Source organism: Pimephales promelas, chromosome 15, assembly GCF_988280905.1.
Source record: "Pimephales promelas chromosome 15, fPimPro1.hap1.1, whole genome shotgun sequence".
Classification (NCBI taxonomy): domain Eukaryota; kingdom Metazoa; phylum Chordata; class Actinopteri; order Cypriniformes; family Leuciscidae; genus Pimephales; species Pimephales promelas.
In genome coordinates, this window is record NC_142783.1 from 12,045,549 (window position 1) to 12,068,320 (window position 22,772).

At 39.2% G+C, this 22,772-nt stretch overlaps 1 protein-coding gene across 3 annotated transcripts; it reads right to left on the reverse strand.

The window, feature by feature from the left end:
* Positions 1-566: 566 nt before the first annotated feature.
* zranb1b (zinc finger, RAN-binding domain containing 1b) lies at positions 567-21,265 on the reverse strand. 3 transcript variants are annotated; one of them, XM_039681796.2, is made up of 10 exons: positions 20,863-21,265; positions 16,801-17,766; positions 13,982-14,169; positions 13,738-13,891; positions 11,302-11,373; positions 10,611-10,809; positions 8,643-8,763; positions 6,577-6,706; positions 5,591-5,820; positions 567-2,231 (listed from the first exon to the last, which is right to left on the reverse strand). In XM_039681796.2, exons 2-10 carry the CDS (start codon positions 17,645-17,647, stop codon positions 2,013-2,015), a joined length of 2,160 nt encoding a protein of 719 aa, XP_039537730.1. In that variant the 5' UTR covers positions 17,648-17,766; positions 20,863-21,265; the 3' UTR covers positions 567-2,012. The 3 variants fall into 3 exon arrangements, with proteins under 3 accessions (XP_039537730.1, XP_088976278.1, XP_039537731.1); XM_089120152.1 differs by lacking the exon at positions 20,863-21,265 and adding an exon at positions 20,492-20,625; XM_039681797.2 differs by lacking the exon at positions 20,863-21,265 and adding an exon at positions 20,363-20,410.
* Positions 21,266-22,772: the final 1,507 nt, after the last annotated feature.

A 22,772-nucleotide genomic window follows, 5' to 3' on the forward strand; every position in this document is an offset into this window, starting at 1 on the left:
GGATGACATGGGGGTGAGTAAATTATCAGCAAAAGTTTTTTTTTTTTAAAAGTGAACTACTCCTTTACGGTACAGTCACTTAGCTATGTTTAAATTTTGCTTAAGTTTTTAATGCAAATTTGCCACACTGAACAACAGAAAGCTGCTTGTTTTCAAAGTGACTTCTGTATTAGTTACATTGCATGAGGTTTAGTGATGCAAAATCACTATACCAAAATGTCGCTAATGTGACCACACCTTTACACCGAAACAAATGGTTCCCACAGTCATAGAAAACCAAAAGAGCTTTAAAATATGATTTTCAGACCAGGGAAAATCATAGAAAACTCATGGACATTTTTATAGTGAATGTACACTTTTCTAGTTCTCTGCTGTAAAACATTTCTCTGGCAAGCTATTGCTCTTTTCACCATTGTGCCCATTCAAATATCTTTGGTCATATAGTCCATATTCGTACACTATACAACAATAACAATATACAACTACAAATTTCACATATAAATTGAAATCTGTCCCTGCTATTATTTTTTAAAATGCACATCCACTGAAAAAGACATTAGTAGAAACCCAGTAAAAAAAGATTATTTAATGAAGCATGCATGCATTGTTTTAGCAGGCTCTTTGTTACTGAACAATCATCATAATATTCTAGCACCAGACTGTTTGTGTAATTCTTTGGCATACCCTGTTCTGGTTTTTCAAAATAACCTTTTTCAGGATTAGTGTTCTGCAACACACTGTGAAAGTAAATAGTCTGAAACATTACACTTTACATAGCAAGTATGAATTTGCAATCAAATAGCTTCAATGAGCATAGGCTCATATCTCATTATGGTTAATTGTTTGTATGTAGAAAATCACACTTTTTGTTTTGTTTCAAAGTTTTATAATATTTCATAGTTGGACATTCAAAACACTTAGGTCTTCAATATTACCAAATTTGGTCTCCACCTTATTTATCAAATATACCATAGTATAGGATCACATAATTTAAAAAATAAAAATAAAACATAAGGATGCAAGATGTGAGAAGGACCAGACACAAATACAGGAGGAGATGAGAACGGGAAAACAAAAGCCAGTTATAACCGGTTATATTAGCACTGCAAAAACACTCCACAGATCTCTCTGAATGTTCACTTTGGTTTACATCAAGTCTTTGAATGTGATGACGAAGGGTTTGGAAACCCAAGTGGAAAAAAAAAAACGTGCACTGAAAACCTGTGGCCAGACATTTCACAGAAGACAAACGTCACACAAACACACAACTAAAAGAGTGAACGGACCACATTTAAAGAAGAGCTGAAATAATGTTTCCTTTCGGGAAATGGCATGAAATCTCATCCAATGGACACGGTAAACTGAAACATGCCTCTTCTTCCCTCGCAGCGTTCACGTTTGCAGTACAGTTCAAAGATGTGAGTGGAAAAGCATTCATTTCTATGGCTCACAAACTATTATACAGATAAATACAGAAAATCTGTTAGAAATCGAGTTGAAATGTCCACTTGGGTTCTCCTCGTAACGTTCGGGTGAGGAACGGAGAACCGACAGTTTTATTTCGAAAAGCAATCGTGACGGTCGTGCATGTGATTCAAAGATAGCGCTTGTTAAACGTGTAGTGAATAATGTTTTAGTAATCTCAGTCTAGAGTCACACTACACAAATAAAAGACATCTGTCTTGGTTCCGTTACATTAAAAAAGGGTGCTTCAATAGCTGCAATTTTTCTTTCCTATTCCTTCCACTTCTTATTCCTTAAATCACTACAAGCATTGCAACGGCAAGTTCAAAACAAAACACAAACGAAAGCAAAGAACATACTCTGTAAAGACAAATACAATCATGATTGCAGTCCTTTATTTTGCAACAAACCCAAATTATTTGCCGCATTAGTGACAAAAACCGAATCGGGTTAGTCGTTCGGCTGGGGCTAAAGGTGTGTGTTTGAGGATGTGGGGGAACGCAAAAGGGCTGTGTTGTAGTGTCAAGTGATGCCAACTGTTCGTTTGTTCACTCGTCTTCGTCCTCCTCCTCTTCCTCTCCGTCGGATAGAGTCGGACAAGCGGCAAGCTGCCGATAACCGTCCAGCCACTTCTCGACCATCTGAGTGACGAGCGGGTGGTTCCGCCTCCTCGAGCTCTTCTGCATGGCCACCAAAACCCCCCCCTCCGTCACGCAGCAGTCCATCCACTGCCTCAACATGCGCTCCTGCTGCTCCTCTGTCCCCATCTGACGGATGCACACAGTAACCAATCAGAGAGCATGTCACGGTATATCAGTAGCTTTTAAACAGGTTCCAACTAGTGCTGCAGGTATGACGTCACTTTGTAGGCCAATCTGCAGTTAGTGTCACGCTGGTTCCCTCAACAAAAACCCAATAGAATTTTTTTCTATTGGTTTTTGGATTATCACTAAAAACAAGCTCTGCGTCTGCGATCAAGTTAATGATAGGGATGGGCAACGATTAATCGCGATTAATCGCATCCAAAATAAAAGTTTGTGTTTACATGATATATGTGTGTGTGGTGTGTATAATTATTTTGTATATATAAATACTAACACATGCATGTATATATTTAAGAAAAATGTGTTCTTAATATATCAAATATTTATATTTATACATAATATTTATTATGTATAAATATTTATAAAGTATATACATGCAAATATTTCTTAAACATATACATGTGTGTGTATTTATATATATAAAATAATTATAAACACCACACACACATATATCATGTAAACACAAACTTTTATTTTGGATGCAATTAATCGCGATTAATCGTTGCCCATCCCTATGATACTAAGATGTTTTGTTAATAGGACTTGCCCTCCGAAACGCATTTGAGACGGATTTGAATCCGATCGCTCAAACCACATCAGAAGGTGGTCTGGGCCGCATTCCAGACGAAACTGGACAAGTGTAAAAGCATCTGCTTAAAAATAAACGTGTGAGAGGGTGTTATAGGCTATATGTCATGTTATTTTAGTCAGATATGACGACGCTACTGCAACACGCATCACCTCAGATGAGCAGCTGAGCGCCTAATCAAGCCAATCTATCACAAATCAAAGTGAAAGTAAGTCGCAGACGCAGACCACTACCATCTTCATTAAAAGTAAAGAAACGAAATGATCTTACCAGGGCTGTTGCAGCTCTTTCTTATTGCTGTCTTTGCTGATTTTGAAATTAGCCGATGATTAATAAAATGCAGCTCATATCTGTTGCTTTCGGTAATGTGCACTTCATTTCACAAGATGTAAACAACACTGGTCCAGAAGCACTTCCTGTTTCAGTTTTTTAACACTACATAAAAGCTGGGATAAAATACAACCAACAGAACATTTAAAACTGAATCAAAAAGTTAAACAAACATCTTTAAGATGTTTTCTTTACACGTGAAATAAAGAAAACAGTTACAAACTGAAACAGGAAGTGCTTCTGGACCAGTGTTGTTTACATTTTGTGAAATGGTCTATAGCGCGTGAATTGAAGATCGGATTTATATCCGTTTTGCAAAAACACATTTATGTGACCAGGTGTAAATGGAATCAATGAGATTAACGGGTAAACGACGCTTTTACAGCATCGTTATGCTCACAACTGCTCTTATAAACTAGTGTAACTCAAACTTTCTGTGAAAACGTTTTGGTAACACTTTACTTGAAGGGGTGTGCAAAAGACTGACATGACACCTTCATAACCATGACATGACATATGTCTTGAATATGAAGTAAGGTTTATGCATGTTTATGACAACTGTCACTAAGTGTCTTTTGCGCAATAATGAAAATTTTAATGCAAATATGACATTGTTTAAGATGTCTTTGTTGTGACATCTTGACATAAAATTGGTCATGTGGTTGGCTTTGACATTGGCTGTCATGAGGCCATTATAACTGTGTCATGAATATTTTTCGTGACCTCAACTTCAGTGGTACTAATTGAATTTGTCATTAAATACACATAACCAGCGTTTTCAGAAATCTCCACTTTGGCCGGAGTTTTTAGAAATAATCGCTTTCTGTGATAAAAACGGGGTTTTCGTGTAAACGAGAGGCCAATCCGCAGGGAAATATCTTCGTTTTCCCTTCGTGTAAACGGGGCCTTATTGATGGTGATGTCAAAGTCATGGGACTGTGGTGTAGTTCATTTATAGCCTAGCTTTAGCTTTTTACTTGCGACTGCATTTAGGCTTTAAACTTCATAAAAGTTGTGTGTTATCTGGTAAAATTATCTTGATGGACATAACATGCATGCAAGCATCATAAACTTTTGTTGTTCGCATAGCTTGTTTTTAGCGATAATCCAAAAGCCTATTGAAAAATCTTATCAGGTTTTTCTCGAGGGAACCAGCGTGATGCTAACTGCCGACTGCCCAACAAAGTGATGTCATACCTTAACCTCTCTGTTTGGAACCTGTTTAAAAGCTGCTGTTGTGATTGGCAGACATCACACCTGCACCACTCTATAAGAGGGCAACAGTCAGGTTCCGGAAGTAAAAACGTCATTCATTTTTTGGGAAACTGATTTTTAACAATGACTTATAAATGGCGAGCTACGAGGTTGTTAATCAATAGTATTTGCTTCCATTGAAGCCATCAGCCCACATTATTTCAACTTATTTTTTTTTTAAATATTGTGTTTAACAGTGGAATTTATGGTGAAAAAATACATTACCCATGATGCTTATATTCACATTATTTTATTTAGTTCTAATAAAAGTGCTGAATTACTACTCCTACAGGTCACTTTATTTGACCAATTAAAATTGTGGATTAACGTAGCGCTGTTTCACTTGGGCAAAATGATGATAAATAAATCCTATAAATCAAATAATACATTTAAATGTTTTGAAAGTTAACATTACTGTGTGCGTTCGCTCAGTGGCTGCTATGAGACACTATTTGCACATTGCAGAAAGCTATATCGATATTACAATATCATATTAATAAAAGCTGGGTGACTTGTGTTGCTAAATGGCATGAAATTAACTTTAAAATATATAGTATGGTGGAGAAAATTCTGTGTTACTGTTACTACAAATAAAGCTCTTTCTGATTATGTGATGTTAACCACTTGACAGGATAGTGTTGAGATGGAGGAACAAGGTACAAACATGCGACTCACGGAGAATCCAGAACACGAGATACAAACAATTAGACTAACCGCGTTGAGTTAGATAACAATGATTACTTTTCTGCCGATAAACGTATCCAAAACAGCTCACCAGCCGATTGTATTTAGACTTTAAAATTCATAAAAGCTCATATTATTATCACGATGAATGTGTCAGAATCATAGTCTTTTGTTGGTCACATAGCTTATTTTCTACAACAATCCAAAAGCCAATGGAAAAATCCTATTGTCTTTTTGTACACACATACATATTTCCTATTCATTACTAAATGTAATGAACCAATCAATTATTAAAAATAAATGGCTACAAAATAACCTAGCCTTCAGCAAGACTTGCTTTTTGTATTTTCGTCCCATTCTGAAACTTCCGACGCAGTGTAAACGGCCATAACAGCTCTTAAATATTCATAATCTGGTGTTTTCATGTCAGCAGAGCGCTTCTCACCTCTTGTGCAGACAGAAAATGGATGTGCAACAGCTTTCGCTCGCTGTCAACCAACGGCAGGAAAGTGACAGTGACATCATCGTCTGTGTTCAGGTTGGCGCCCGCACCTCGATTATCGTAGCCATCGTTCTCCATGGCAACCAAGGCAGAAAAGTGTCCACGCGTGTAACCCAGGGCGATAGGGCTCTTCCAGCAGAAACTCTGCTCCCATAACAGAGGCAGATACACACCTACAAGAAAACAGTATTTACACAAACTCTATGTGACTTGACCCCGAACACAAACACTGTGTTTGAAGTCAGCCCGAGTGTTGATAGAGATTCATTGATTGTTTCTGCTGGCAGTTTTGTCATTATAGTAGCAATAACAGCCTGCCAGAGGCTGATATAATATATCACACAATTCTTGGCCGGCGTAGTCAAACAGCCCACAGAAAAATGCTAATGTGCTCACACTAATCATTACTGTGAGGACTGATAAAATTAATATAATCCTTAAACATGTGCAGTGACAGCATCTTTATAACTAGAACACCACCACACATTAACCAAGTCAATTATGCAGATGAGATTCGGCCGTTTGTAGAGTTTTTAAATTAGTTTAACACACACTAGATAGTATTTATTGCAATTAAACGATTTGACAGCTCCAATCATGTATAAATTTAAATATACACAATGTCAGGTTTTTTTCCCCAAGTCTCTTATTCTCACAAAAGCTGCCTTTATTTAATCAAATAAGCAGTAAAAATTATTAAAATTTAAAATAATTGTTTTATATTTGAATATGTAATTTATTCCTTTGATCAAAGTTGAATTAGTTGTACTGCTTAATATTTTTGTGGAAAACTTTTTTTTTTTTCAGGATTCTTTGATAACCATAAAGTTTATTTATATTGGGCATAGTATGAGAAATAGCTAATGAAAACCGAGCGAACCACATTGTAATATCTACGCGCTATAGTAACGTGCTTAAAGACAGCTCACCCTGAAAGCGTGTGTATCCAAGCGTCTCTCCTCTGAAGCTCTTGTAATATTTCACACCGTACACTATGATGGGCCTCCGAAGGATGTGTGCCAAAACAAACACGTGCGTCTGCTCTAAACTCGCACCCGGCTGCAGGCAAAAGAAACAAGACAGAGACAGAGAAACCTCAATCCTACGTTTCCTTATGAAAAACATAAATCAACGTGAAACGCCATTTTCAAATAATGCTAATTATTTTTGTCATGTGAATGAATAGTCGAATATTCCATTTGTAATAATTATTCAAAAACATGCTACATGTTGCTTTGCAGGCCGTAAATGCAGTAAATTTATGATAAATCCTAAGCATGCAAGCTAAAACTCACAGTTAAATGCATTAAGTGGCGATGTGGAGTGTGTAAACAAGATTGTATTTGATAATAAAATGTTGTCATCTGCCTCTAGATGTAGCAAAGTTTGGAATTATCTTACAAAAGGGAATTACTTTTGATAAAACGAATCAACATGGCGTGTGCAAACTGAGTTATAATAATCACCACCACAATGAGAAATCCAAACACCGAATCATCGGTATTGACCAGTTAAATGAAGAAAGACAGCGGTCCATCACTGCATTCACGACTACAGGAAAGCGCAGCTGTACTTATTATGTACTTATCTAATAACAAAATGATCTTAAGACATATGATTCCATTAAATTTCATCGAGGAAGATGGTGTAAGAACAGAAAACACAAACTTCGCTTGGCACACCGTTATCTTTGTGTCCATGTGATGTCTGACTGTGTCAGCGGAGCGCGTTTTCTCTGCAGCCGGCCTTATTGCTATCAGACTAAGGAGCCAACTTTGACCCAAACAAGTGGATATTCTTGTTTTTCTTAACATGTGAAACAATATAAACGCAGTAACAATACATTCCCTACTGTGCTTGAATGATTGACCCATTCTGGAGGACCATGTGCACCCAATGGTTCAAACTTTGTACCCTGAAGGGGGCGGAGAGTATCAGTGTGATAATGCACCAAAACACACTGCAAGACTTGTGACAGAATAGTTTGATGAACATGAAAGTAAAGTTGAACATCTACCATGACCTGTACAGTCACTAAATCTTAATATTTTTGAGCCACTTTGGAGGAGCAAGACAGAAAACGTTTTCCTCCACCTACATCACAGTGACCTGACCGCTGTTCTGAAAGAGGAATGGCTCAAAATCCCCCTGGCCACTGTTAAGGACGGTCATTTCCTAGACGAACTGATGCTGTTTGGCCACAAAAGGAGGCCCTACACCATACTAATCAATTATTGTGGTCTAAAACCAGGTGTTTCAGTTTCATTGTCCAACCTCTGTATGTTCTGCATGATAAATGGCGCATGCTGCTTTGTTCTCTCTGCTTAAGCTTAAATTATTTTGTACTGTATTTTTTATTGTTTGCACACAATGTTTAATGTTTTCAACTAAAAGAAAATCTCAAGATATAATGTAAGCTTGTCGTGTATATTGCCTAATCATAAGCTTGTTCAGAAATGTTGACAAAAACGTAATGATTAATAAATAACGTCTTTCTCGTTTAACTTCACTTAAATAATCGAATGTTTTTTGATGATATTTTTGAAAAATGTCCATCCCTGTTTGTAACCCATTTTGTTGTCACTATTTGGCATATTTCCCAGTGAAAAAGGATATTCAATGATCCATTTAAAGCCGCCAAAAAGAACAATTGTTTAGAGCTGTAGTGGGTTTTTACATCTCGATGAAAGCTTACAAAGAAAAACGTTCTGTTCCTTCAGAAAAACATGCACTGATGAATCGGTCACATTAAAGCCACAGATGTGTATTCCCAAAGTAAATAGGGTGAGTTCTGATTTCATGTTGGCTTCAAGCACTATGAAACTGTACAAAAAGCTGTATGGAAATGACAAACTAATGGAGAAATCCAGCCCTCATCCTCTAGGAGTGGGATGTGTGTGTGTTTCTGCATGAGTCAACTGCAGGTATCTCAGTAGGTGGTGAAATATTAATGTTTTTCCTGAATCTATCAGCAGCAGTAAATCTGGTTGTTTACCTGACTAGCTAATGATAGTATAAACGCCCAGTCTTCCTGCCACTGCTCTTCCCGCAGAGAGAAATGCAAACCAAAGCTCTGGGAATACCAGGATTCCCACTCTTTCCAGCGCGTATAGAACCTGGAATACACACACATTATATCTGTGATGAAATCCACATATGCAAATACACCGATTTGAATAAACACCATTGCAATTCAACAAGGATTACAACAATGACAAGATTTGCTGATTAAAACATGCATGATGCTTCCCATGCAAAACAATACTAGGGTGTTCTGGGTAGTTAAAGGTGCAGTAAGCAATTTATGAGAAACTCTTATTGAGAGTGGATCAAACCGAGCAGCACAACACACAGTCAATCAGAGGTAGGGGGCGTGTCCACCCATGAATGGGGAGGAGAAAGTGAGCCAATCAGAGGTAGGGGGCGTGTCCACCCATGAATGGGGAGGAGAAAGTGAGCCAATCAGAGGTAGGGGGCGTGTCCACTCATGAATGGGGAGGAGAAAGTGAGCCAATCAGAGGTAGGGACATGTCCACCCATGAATCGGGAGGAGAAAGTGAGCCAATCAGAGGTAGGGGGCGTGTCCACTCATGAATGGGGAGGAGAAAGTGAGCCAATCAGAGGTAGGGGGCATGTCCACTCATGAATTGGGAGGAGAAAGTGAGCCAATCAGAGGTAGGGGGCATGTCCACTCATGAATTGGGAGGAGAAAGTGAGCCATTTAGAGGTAGGGGACATGTCCACCCATGAATCGGGAGGAGAAAGTGAGCCAATCAGAGGTAGGGGACATGTCCACTCATGATGGAGGAGGAGAAAGTGAGCCAATCAGAGGTAGGGGGCGTGTCCACTCATGAATGGGGAGGAGAAAGTGAGCCAATCAGAGGTAGGGGGCATGTCCACTCATGAATTGGGACGAGAAAGTGAGCCAATCAGAGGTAGGGGACATGTCCACTCATGATGGATGAGGAGAAAGTGAGCCAATCAGAGGTGGGGGGCATGTCCACTCATGAATTGGGAGGAGAAAGTGAGCCAATCAGAGGTAGGGGACATGTCCACCCATGAATCGGGAGGAGAAAGTGAGCCAATCAGAGGTAGGGGGCATGTCCACTCATGAATTGGGAGGAGAAAGTGAGCCATTTAGAGGTAGGGGACATGTCCACCCATGAATCGGGAGGAGAAAGTGAGCCAATCAGAGGTAGGGGACATGTCCACTCATGATGGAGGAGGAGAAAGTGAGCCAATCAGAGGTAGGGGGCGTGTCCACTCATGAATGGGGAGGAGAAAGTGAGCCAATCAGAGGTAGGGGGCATGTCCACTCATGAATTGGGACGAGAAAGTGAGCCAATCAGAGGTAGGGGACATGTCCACTCATGATGGATGAGGAGAAAGTGAGCCAATCAGAGGTGGGGGGCATGTCCACTCATGAATTGGGAGGAGAAAGTGAGCCAATCAGAGGTAGGGGACATGTCCACCCATGAATCGGGAGGAGAAAGTGAGCCAATCAGAGGTAGGGGGCGTGTCCACTCATGAATGGGGAGGAGAAAGTAAGCCAATCAGATGTAGGGGGCGTGTCCACTCATGAATTGGGAGGAGAAAGTCAGCCAATCAGAGGTAGGGGACATGTCCATTCATGATGGAGGAGGAGAAAGTGAGCCAATCAGAGGTAGGGGGCGTGTCCACCCATGAATGGGGAGGAGAAAGTGAGCCAATCAGATGTAGGGTGCGTGTTCACTCATGATGGGGAAGGAGAGAAAGTGAGTAAGAGGGAGATTTGAAGAATGACTAAGAATTTTGCTTTATTTCTCAACATTATTTTGCTTTGCTTCAGCTATGATGAAGAGACATCACTTTTGGGGGCGGAGAAATGGGAAGGGAGGGGTGTGTGTTTATTTGGGTTGATTTGAAATATCAAGTGTTTACTGAACCTTTAATGTGAACCCAGCCTACTAATTTCCTGTCTTACCAGTGAGAGCAGTCGTGTAAGCTATCGTTGAGGCTCTTTCTCAGGACTGAGTCTTTGTCGTAAATTCCCCATGTGGCCTGTAACACAGAATCCAGAAGGCAATCTCCCGCGGTTCGGTTCCACAGAGCATACAGCCGGCTGTCCAGACGTGTGCCCAGCTCCAGAGACCAGTTAATGATGGGAGACTCCTCTTCCAGCTCTGAACACAGAATACATCATTTTCTCAACCCGTTTCTTTGCACATCCATAGCTAGATTTCGTTTCTGCTAGCTGCCTGCAGATCTTCAGGGATGCAACAGAAATAGACCAGCTAGGGCATTTTCTAGATCAGTTTATTCTCAACTGGTGGGTTGTAACCCAAAAACAGGATGCAGCTCTTTTTCTGATCTGGAACAATACTAAATTGCAAAAAATAAAATTCAACAAACTGTATAATTGTGGATCATTAGGACCGCAAATAGGCGGATAAAAATAAAAATAATAAAAAGCTTGTTCCATTTCTTTTTATGTTAATGTCTAAAAGGTTGTACACCCAAACTTTACAATATCTTGGCACACTTGCAACACTGTTACATCTTCAATAAATATAAGCAAAAATTATGCATGGTAAAATAACATATGACCCAACTTGTATTAAATACAGGTTTACTTGGCCAATATTGAGTGTTCAATAATTGAATTTTGAATTTACCTTTTTGCACATCTCGATCCAGAACCTCATCGAACAGTTTTTCTTGAACATTTGGGGGGAGGTCTTCAATATCTAAAAAAAAAAAAAAAAAAACAGGACTTATTGAGGATTTTTATTCCACTTTTTAAATAGTTTTCCTTTCAATCAGTAGTGTAAATTATTTGAGTAAATATAATTAGATAGATAGCAACTTTTACTCTACTTGACCGCATTTTGAAATAAGCACAGGCCTATGCACACTTTACACCATTATATTTGTGATGAGTAATCCACTTATAACTCATATTTGCAGCTTATAACACAACACAGCACAACGCCTGCTAAAGCAGTGGTAAGGAGGAGACCATAAGAAGTTTTTTTTAATGGAGGAGATGCTTAGCTATGCGGAATAAACTTCTTTTATAGGGAAAATGGGTTATTATTTAACGAATCGACAGCAAATCGGCTAATCTTCAACATATTTGCTATTAAACATTCATTTTGATTGATCTTAGAGTTTACACCAAAAAAATTCTGTTTTATAAGAGAAGTCAAGGACAACTGCACGACAGATTCAGTTCACGGGACTTCTCATTGATTTCTATGGTATCTGTAGTGCAAACAGTGAATGACCGTTGCACAAGTCGAAACAAAATGTCAAGGCTGTAATAGGATTGGTTATTAAGGCGCACATGATCCAAGTTGGCGTTACGCGTTCTCCAATAGTAGAGCCACAGACCCTCATATCTCCCAATAATTAGACCATTTCTGATTTTGCATGGCACCCAACCTTTTATGCAGCTGTTTATTTCTGCTACAAAAGAAAGTGGGCATTGAAGGTAATAGATCTTGTGCGTTTTGCCCTTAATCACACAAACTTGTCAACAAGGCAACTTGCGCAAAAATGAGTGTATTAGCAGGTAGTTGCAGAATCGCAGGTGTTTCATATGAGACAAGGACAAGAAAACAGTGTCCAGTGCAAGCAGACTTGGACTATTTAATTTTAGGTAACATTATTTTATTCATTCATTATCCTGAAGAGACCTTTTTGAAGGGTATTGGTTAAAGGAGTGGTTCACTTTTTAAAAAACATTTGCTGATAATTTACTCTCCCCCATGTCATCCAAGATATTCATGTCATTCTTTCTTCAGTCGAAAAGAAATTAAGGTTTTTGATGAAAACATTCCAGGATTTTTCTCCATATAATTCACTTTACTGGGAACCAAACGGTTCAAGGTCCAAAAGACAGTTTCAGTGCAAACTGCAAACTGTTTAAAGGGCTTTAAACGATTCCAGACGATGAATAAGTCTTATTTAGTGAAACGATCGCTCATTTAAAAAAAATATTAATTGAAAATATTGGTTCTTTCAACGAACGAAATGAACGAATTGACTCGGAAAAAGATTCGTTCATTTTGAACACTCTTGGCCATTTTGAACAGCGCAAAAAAATGACGAAAGCTTGATTGACCATTTTTATACTTATATTTCATTATACTTTAATTTACAACTGCATTCTATGATTAATTTAATAATTTCATTATACATAGATTTTTTAACTTAGGGCCCTTTCACTCCTACCTTGTTTGGTCTGGACTTTCTGACTTTTCAGTTTGGTCCGAATCAAAATTACAGGTGTGAAACCTCCACCGGACCAAACAGATGAAATTTGGTCCGACGTAAAGAGGAAGTCTCGGTCCGGATCAAACTGAAAAAAAGGTTTGGTTGGTTTGGTTTCTGGTGTGAAAGCATTTCTGTATGGCTCAGACTTTCAAACCTTTTACAGGAAGTTAAAAAGCCGAAAAAACAAAAAGTGGCAGGAAAAATGAGCCGTGGTAGCACATGGGGAGAGGAGGAGACGAGGTTTTTACTTGAAGGATGGTCTGATGACATAATAAGTTGCTTTCCTGCCGGTGACGATAAAATGTTTGCACGATGAGGACGTTCGTTCGGCGAATTTGAACCAGCCTTGTGTATAGTTGGTGCTGCAGGTAATCATCCCATAAAAAGAACAATATAGCTGCAACGATATGCGTCTGTTCGTTCACGTTGTCAAAGTTACCCGCCGAACTGAGAACATGCTGACGTCAGACGCACGTCCATTTACTAAACCAATCAATGTCAAGATTCTGCCCACATAGATAATGACGACAGGACGCAAGTATGTCACGTAAAGAACTTTAGTACGCTCGCAAAATTGCAGTGTGAAACCAAACCAAAACTTTCTGAAAGTATAAAATGTATCAAAACGTGAACTTTGGTTCGGACCTTGGTGCGGACTTTCAGGTGTGAAAACGCCCTTAGTCTGTTAAATCCATCTATAGTGCACAATAAAATTGTGATATTTTTGGGAACAAGAATCATTCTAAGTGTTTTTTAGTGTAAAAGTTCAAATCAGCCCACTCTAAATAGGTCTAAGAGTTAGATCCCAGAGCGGGAGGTTCGTGAGTGATCACCTGCTGGTAATGTGAAGGTGACGAGGTCAGTGAAGAAGTAACAGGGGAATTCTCCTTTACGCCTGTGAAGTGCTGCCGCCACCTCTCTGCGGATCTGTTCTGTCAACTCAGGACACACCAGAGCGGGTATACACTTTGCCGTCTGCTGAGACACCTGGAAAACATTTGCAAACAAACAATCATTTGTAAGACTAATTCTGTTCTGACCTCACTTGACCCCCACATACACATGTAAAACTCTGACCTCAGTGAGCAGCACCGCGAGCATGTCCTGTCTTTGGAAACGGATGGCCAGATGCACCAGTGTGAAACCAGCGTCAAACGCAGACGGGCGGTTGAGAATCCGCACCTCGTCTGAGGTCAGCTGACGTGCGATGTCACCGCTTGATGACTTGTACGCCTCCACAGCGGCCAGATCTCCCTCGACTACACCTGATGAAAGCGTGCGTTACATATGAGCGAGTTGATTTCCGCTTTCACAACTCTTTCATGTTCAATTCCCATCAGATCTATAGGAGCAATAGGAATTTCCCAGAAGACAATGATGATGATGCTTTAGAGATCAATGATTTCATACTTTGATGCAAGAGAGCAGACAGAAGTAGCAGAGTCAACGAGACGGGGATAAAGTCAGCTTGTATCAAACCAGTGATGATAAAAAAGGTTTGATACCAGCTGATATCAAAAGATTCTGCTTTTAATTTCCACTTCATCACAGTTTAGCCACACTTAAAAAAAATCCATTTTACATTGTGATCTCATTTGTTAACTCTAGAAGCTCTATTTAAAGGGATAGTTCACCTCTGGAAAGATGAATGTGTATTTAAAATGGGTCTTTTATGTAGAAGAAATGTGAAATTATTTTTGAATTTGGAGCTTTCTAGACTGAGAAAAGACAGAAAATGTATTTTTTGGGCTTATGTGGATGAAAGACAACAACTCCCAGAATGCACTTGATTCGCTGCCCTAAGAGGGCCACGCCTACCGGTAACAGAGCGCAGTAGTTAAACAACAAGTCTAGGCTACTAGTGAGTCTCTGTAATGAGTCTGCCCGAAAATGTGTTTCGAGATCGCCCAAAATGTTCGTGATTCGGCTTTTGCGTTCTACAGTCGCCATTCATCATGTTTACTGTGGTGAGCGGGACGAGTGAGTGAACGGCGCGAGGCCGGTGGCGTGATTACCGATGAGCGACACCTGTGAGACACACCGGTCTCGCATCTCTCACGGAGGAGCGGGGATTTTCTTAGCAATGTTAAAACGCACATCAACCGATCACTTGTTTAGCGTTTATGTAAACACTACATTCAGATTCACCGATCAGAATGAATTCAATTAGATTGAAACAAAAGCTGTACATGTAAACAATGAATGGTGACTGCAGAAAGCAAAAGATGAATCCCGGACATGTCCGGGAAAAAGAGGCCCTAAAGTTACTACTCAGTTTTCTCTACAGAACAAGAGCCTGCTAGCTTAGCTTGCAAAAAAAGATGGCTGACACTATTGCTGCTTCCCAATTCGCATACTATCCGTCCTAAATAGTATTCGAAAATAGAATTAGTACGTCCCAAATCATAGTATGAAATGAGTGCTTCAAAGATACCCGGATGGTCTACTTTTTCCGGTCAGAATCCGAAGTGTAGATCGATGCACACTCTAACGGCTGATATTGCCCACAAATCATTGCGCGTTGGACGAGGATTCGGTTAGAACTACAAACACGAGTAAAAAGTGTTAAAAAACTACAGACACGTAGTCGATACCAAGGACGCGCGAGTCCCCGCGGTTGTGTAGAGAGGTTTAGATAAAGAGCTTTGAGTGATTAATTATCAGTATCTAACCTGACGAAAATGAATTTATTCAATGTTGTCCACATTATATTGCATTTGCAGCAGCATTGTGAACTTTTGTAAAGACACGTTTAGCCATTACGTTTTAAATGCATCATTGTATTCAAATTGCAAACTCATGAGGAGAGCATGAAAGACCCACAACTGGCAGATGAACGTGCTCTCCGAAACGGTAGGAAATAAAATTAGATATAGAATGGAGGATTTTAACTGTGACAAGATGATTGACATGGGCAGTTTACGGTGACAGGATGCACGCAGCACGAGACAGAGCTATCCGTTAAAGATGACGTGATAGTATGTCCCAAAAGCTTGTCTACTCTTTTGCTACACACTCAAAAGTGTACTTTTTCCTCACAAAAAGAGTACATACTTTTAGGGCGTAGTACAAGTAAGCGAATTGGGACGCAGCATGTGTTCATTCTGTGAGCGAGATCCCACCCTCTATGGGCGGGTTGAGAACATGCGGGACAGCCCCTACTACTGACTGTAGTCTTTAGCCTCTGGCCAAAAAATCCTCCGATGACACAAAATGACGATTTTCAGACAAAAAAAAATACACAAATCTCTCGTCTCTGGGGGATATGAGGGTGGAAAGCACAGTAGTTCGAAAATACAACAGGTTTTCTACTAATACAAAGCTTAATGCTAAATCCTGAAGTATCCCTTTAAGTAATTGTATGAACACAAAGAGGAGCATTCTGTCATTTAGTTAACATCAACTAATAATGAACAATGCTTCAAGACCAGAGCATTAATTAGTCAACGTTAATTTTTAACATTCACGACTTTTTAAAATCAAAAGTTGTATCTGTTAATGCACTAACATGAACAATGGACAATCATATTACTATTAACTGAAATTATTAACAGATTAATAAATGCTGTAAAAACATACTACGCATTATTGCTTGTCAGCTAATGCATTTATGATAAAATTAGATTATATTGTAAAAGTGTTACCATCTCTAAAAATATATATATATATATATATATATATATATATATATATATATATATATATATATATATATCACCAAAACACCAGCTGAATAAGACATTAAGCAAGAGAGTGAGTGAAGAGAAAAGATCCTGCAGCATTTGAGCGCTGATACAGACACTCAATCTAACGCAATGACTTTCAGACACTTTTAAAATGTGGCTAAATACATTTTGGGGAAACTGTATCTGCCACTAATGGGGCTCATTTCTCACCAGCGCAGGCGTTCAGGAAGAGCCAGTCGCTTCTCCTCATCCTGTTCCGGATCTGTTTGAGTTTTTTAAAGTCTGCCTCCTGCTCGTTATCGCTGCCCACCGCTCCGGACGCCAGCTCGATCTTCACCTCCGCTTGCCCTTTACACATAGGGGGAGAGAGTTTCCTCTGCCTGCCCCGGAGACCCCCGCTCACCCCGCCTCCCCCCGCTGTCCTTACGTTATCCCGCTCCTGCTCGTTTACTATCGACGGGGACGTGGCGCTCTCCGCCTCCGAATCTTGCTGGGGCGGCTCGGGCGTGCTGCTGGGTTTAGGGTGGTCGCACACCACACACCTGAGACTCTTTGGCCAGTTCTCGTAGGTGCAAACTGAGCACGGCCAACGCTGCGCGTGCATGTTGAGCCGATTCCGGTCGTTGTACTCCTCGCACGGGTCCGAGGTGACCGGGGAGGGTCTGGAGCCCGAGTCCGAAGTCTGGGGGGCGTCCGACGGACTGAGCGGACCCTGTTTAGAGCCCTGCTGCCTCTGACTGAGGCACTGCGTGCAGCGGATGGCGCGGGGCCAGTTCAGGTAGGTGCACATGCGGCAAGACCATTTGCTGCTGGTCTCGGGAAGCTCATCTGCGATCCGAACCCGGGGTCGGGCGCTCGAGTCGGGGCAGATGAGCAGAGTGGAGCCCCCCTGGGTGGTGCAGAGCTGGGGGTCCAGGCTGGAGCTGCTCTTGAAGGGTTCCTCGGTGATGATGGGCGCGTTGTGCCTTTGGGCCCGACACATGGTGCATTTGATGGCGGACGGCCAGTTCTCGTAGGTGCAGTACTCGCAGCTCCACTTCAAGCCAGAATCTGTCATCCTCGCTCGCGCCGGTCACACCAGCTGATCGCCCCCCCTCCCTCCCCTCCGCCCGCCGCCGGTCCTCCGTTCTTCACCTGCTTTCACACGCTCACAGTCACAGCGCACTCCAGCTTCTCCTGTAATAATCACAGACAGGCAAAGTTTAGTTCTTGCTGGGAAAGAAGGAACTATGCTGATCAACAATAATAGGATATTTATATATATATATATATATATATATATATTTGAGGTCAGCAAGTATTTTTAAAGAAATTAATCATTTTTATTCAGCAAGGATGCATTAAATGTATCAAATGTAACAGTGAATACTTTTACTTTGTTACATAAAAATTATATATATATATACACATATATTTACTTGAGGTCAGCAAGTATTTTTAAAGAATTAATCATTTTTAGTCAGCAAGGATGCATTAAATTTATCAAATGTAACAGTGAATACTTTTACTTTGTTACATAAAAATTCTATTCCAATTCTATATTCAAAATATTAAGCAGCAAAACTGTTTCCAGAGCTGATGATAATAATACAAAATGGTTCTTGAACAGAAAATCAGCATATAATAATGAATTTTGAAGGAGCATGTGACACTGAAGACTGAAGGAAATTTTGCTTTGTCATTTCAGGAAAAAAAATTAGATTTTAAAATATATTTAAATAGAAAATAGTTTTAAATTGTAAGTAATAATATTACTTTTTTTTTTACTATACTTTTAAAATAAATGCAGCCTTGGTGATATTTTTTGATTACCTTGGTGAGATACCGACCCCAAACTTTACTTAGAATGCTTGTTTTGTCCCACTGGCTTTCCACTTTTGATACAATTTGATTAATCCACAAGTTTAGAATAAAAACCCGATTTGAGAATGTTCCAAGAGCATCTTGTGCTCCAATAGACCTTTTGAACAGATGATTTACATGGTCGATGTCACAAATTTAATTAGTGACCTAGTAGAAATAGTGCAGGATATTTCGACATTTAACCTTTCTTTATTATAAATTTGTCAAAATCATGAATCCCAGGTTTTCAATTTTGTCTTAAACTTTTGGACCCCACTATAATACAGTTGTTAACAATTAAATACGTTTTTTTTTTTTTTCAAAATTACTAAGCATATATGTTACCATGCAGTAACTTTTTGCATTTGTCCTAAAATATCCTTTTTTTACCGATTATTATAAGCTATGCACTTGATTTAAATAATGTATATCAGCATAAATCATGATGACCTGACAGTATGTACATTCTGTGCTTTTCTCCATGTTTCTTTATATAGGCTAGAAACAGACACAAATCTGTCTGTCTTTTGTCTTTTCAATCACATGTGTCTCCGCGACCTTAATCTTTCCATTTGCTGCTGTAATAAAAAACGAGCACAATACATTTATTCTGAAAGGCTTTTTAGACCGGAAAGTTGTTCAGGACTCTGGATTATTCCTGACAGTCCAAACAGGTGGGTTACGACAGAGATGAATCCAGCTCACTGGGGCAAACGGTCACATCCTTTGACCTACATTCCTACACTCTCATTTGGTTACTGGACTAGATTTTGGTTATTAACATTTGCTTAAAAAAGGAGGGGAAAAAATCATGATGACCTAGATTTCCCTGACAAATTTGTCCTATGGTGGTAACACAGTAACACTGAATAATTCACATACAGTACTGGTCAAAAGTTTGGAAACATTACTATTTTGTTTTTTAATGAAAGAAGTCTCTTAAGCTCATCAAGCCTGCATTTATTCGATCAAAAATACAGAAAAAACGGTAATATTGTGAAATATTATTACAATTTAAAATAACGGTTTTCTATTTTAATATACTTTAAAAATTTAATTTATTGCTGTGATGCAAAGTTGAATTTTCAGCATTATTACGCCATTCTTAAGTGTCACATGATCCTTTAGAAAATAGAAATCATTCTAAAATGCTGATTTAACATCAATGTTGGAAACCGTTGTGCTGCTTAAATATTTTTTGATACTTTTTTTCAGGATTCATTGATGAATAAAAAGTTAAAATAGAACAACATCTATTTAAAATAGAAATCTTTTTTAATAATAGAACTCAATCACGTTTGATCAATTTAACATTTCGTTGCTAAACAGGCTAATAATAATAAAAATAATAATAATTTAACTTTCTATTCGTACGATTATAAAAAAATCTTAAGCAGCACAACGGTTTCCAACATCGATATTAAATCAGCATATTAGAATGATTTCTGAAGGATCACGTGACACTAAAGACTGGAGTTATGTTGAAAATTAAGCTTTGCGTCACAGAAATAAATTATATTTTAAAGTATATTAAAATAGAAAACCATTCATTTGTTTTCTGTATTTTTGATCAAATAAATGCAGGCTTGATGAGCACAAGAGACTTCTTTCAAGAACATTAAAAAATAGTTCCAAACTTTCAGAATTTACATTGAAGTCAAAGAAAACCAGGTTATCACCATGGGAGGTCCATAAAACATGGTATTATCATCATACATCATTGGTACTTGCCACGTTCATATGACATTTAACTTTTTATGCGCCAAATTTTGTCAAAAACAAGCATTTATAAGTTCAAAAGCATGTAGGTTCAATGTTTGGATGGGTGAGAATCTGTCAGACTGGATAGTGAGCTGTCAAAATGCTAGACGCAATACTGAAACCGCACAAATATACTGTCTAGATAGGCATAACGTTATATATCACATACCTCTTGTTGTTACACGACAGGAAATCTGGCTATAACGGTGAGAGGAAGTTTGTCTATAACGGGCGATGTAAAGGGAACGTAAGAAGCATTTCCGCCACTACAATGTATCAAGTTCAAATGTATACATACAGCTCTTATGTATCAGTAGAAACTCCGCGCTGATGCATTGTAAACACTCTCGGCTCGCTTCGGAATTCCACACCGAGGTGTCGATTTTTCCCGAACTACAACAACACCATAAAAAAAGCTCTAGTGTTGCTATCGGCACTGTAAATAAACACATACAGCTGACTTCTACTCAGACTGTAGGCTACACTGTCCGTTGACATTTTCACTTCCTTAAAATTAAATCACCATAAAATAAATAAATAAATATGTCTGTAAATTATAGCAAGCCGAGCATTAGGAAACTAAAAAATAATATACTTGAATTTGCCCTGTTGCATTCTGTTACTGTGATTTGATTTACCCCCTCCCACAGAAATATAAAGGCCCTTTACCTGTCTGCACTCCACACTTCAGTTTGCAAACACTGCCGTTCCCGAGTTCGCCCTTGTGCAAACCGAACGACTGCTCTACTGAAACCCAATCCGATCGGGTCCAAATCCAGCTCAGCACCGACAATCTACCGCGACAGCAGAGCGATTCTGCGTCCGAACACCCATGTTATTCCTCTCCCTCCCTCTGAAACCCCAAACACCACCACGATCTTCGGATCAAAGCGGGTTTTAAAGGGTTTTCAACACCGGAATTCCCATATCTGTTGCCGATGTTACCAATACTGGCTTTAATGGCGGCGGCACAGGAGCGGGGGGTAAACCAAAATAAACCTACTCCGGAGATACTGGTAGGAGGGATATCACCTGGATCAGCGGGCACATATGATTGGCTCTCGCTCCGTAAACACAGTGGAAACCAATGAGGGCGCATTTCTTTCGTTAAAGGGCTTCACGGCATACTTCCTTCATAAGCAATAACAACTAGGAAACTGTAGCTCTTCGTCCGCCATGTTGGCTCTAAGAATACCAGGGGTGGAATATTAGGGTTCACTCTGGATTGGAGCCAAAATGGAGTGCGTTTCTTGTGTTCGGCTCCACTGCCAAGGCTAGTGAGATGATGTCATCGTTTCAGAAAGATCTACCGCAGCATCATCTGCAGTGACATAAGGGCAGTTTGTCAATGAAAACAAAAATAAAAGAGTTGACTGGACAGCTCTAGGGCCGTTAGATTCTTCTGCGTGAAGCTCTTCTATGTTAAAACAATAACAGTTTTAGCTGAACAGTTAGTTCATTAGTTAATTTATTTAGTAGATGCTTTTGTCCATTATTAATCTATTCGTTTTATGAAGTAAAGACTGTTAGCTCTAGAATACAAAATACATAGTATAATTAATTCCTACATTTTTAACATCTTCTGATTATTTGGGCATAATATTTCTTTAGATTGCATCATGTCTCTTATTAGTTAGTTAGTCATAGTCAGTGAAACCACATGCCCCCCCCCCCCCCCCCCCGGTTGATTATTATGTTTCGATTTTAGAAGATTATTTAGAATAACATAATCTATTCTATAAATCTAAAGAAAAACAGTGTTGCATCAGTAGTAAAGCGTAACTTTGTCGCCATCCAATGGTTTCAATAAACTACTGCAACAAGAATCAAAATTCATCCCAGAATCAAAAGCGATAAAAACAATGAGAGGAAAAAAAAACAAAAAAAAAACAAAAACAATGAGAGGTATAATTATATTTATATTACATTTTATTACATATGATGTATACAAATATATATTTACACAATATATATTAATATATATTATGATATTTACATTGTAACATTATTTCCAAAACTAGTAACAATTAAATATATTTTCCCTCCAAATTTTCTTTACAATGACAATTTACTTTTTATTTTATATCATAATCGGTCATGTGACACGCGAGAACCAATGGCGTCGAGCGTCAAACTTTTAGCGTCGCGTCTCTACTCCCGCTCCAACCGGTCCCATCTCGACCGTTAAGCGTTATATTTCTAAAGTGTGGCCTGAATGCGAGGTTGAGAACTTCTTTTACTGTGTTTGGTTGAGAAACGCCAAAAATGTAGACGACAAGTCACGTGAGAGGAGGCAGGGCTTTCACGTCGCTGTGATTGGCTGTTTTCGGAATGGAAAATTATGTACGTATTATTTATGATTTGAAAGGTACAATTATTCACTCAGACATCATCTCTATTAGTCATGTTCGAATTGAAATGAACTTTAAATTAATTGTAACTCGAAATGACCCGTGGATGTGCCGGTCGTTAGCAAGTAAATTGACTGAGGCTGCAGAGGCTGCAGTGCACCTGCCCACCATCAATACACGCCCTCGTTGCGTGTGGTGTTTACCAGGATTCGGTGATTAATTATTCGA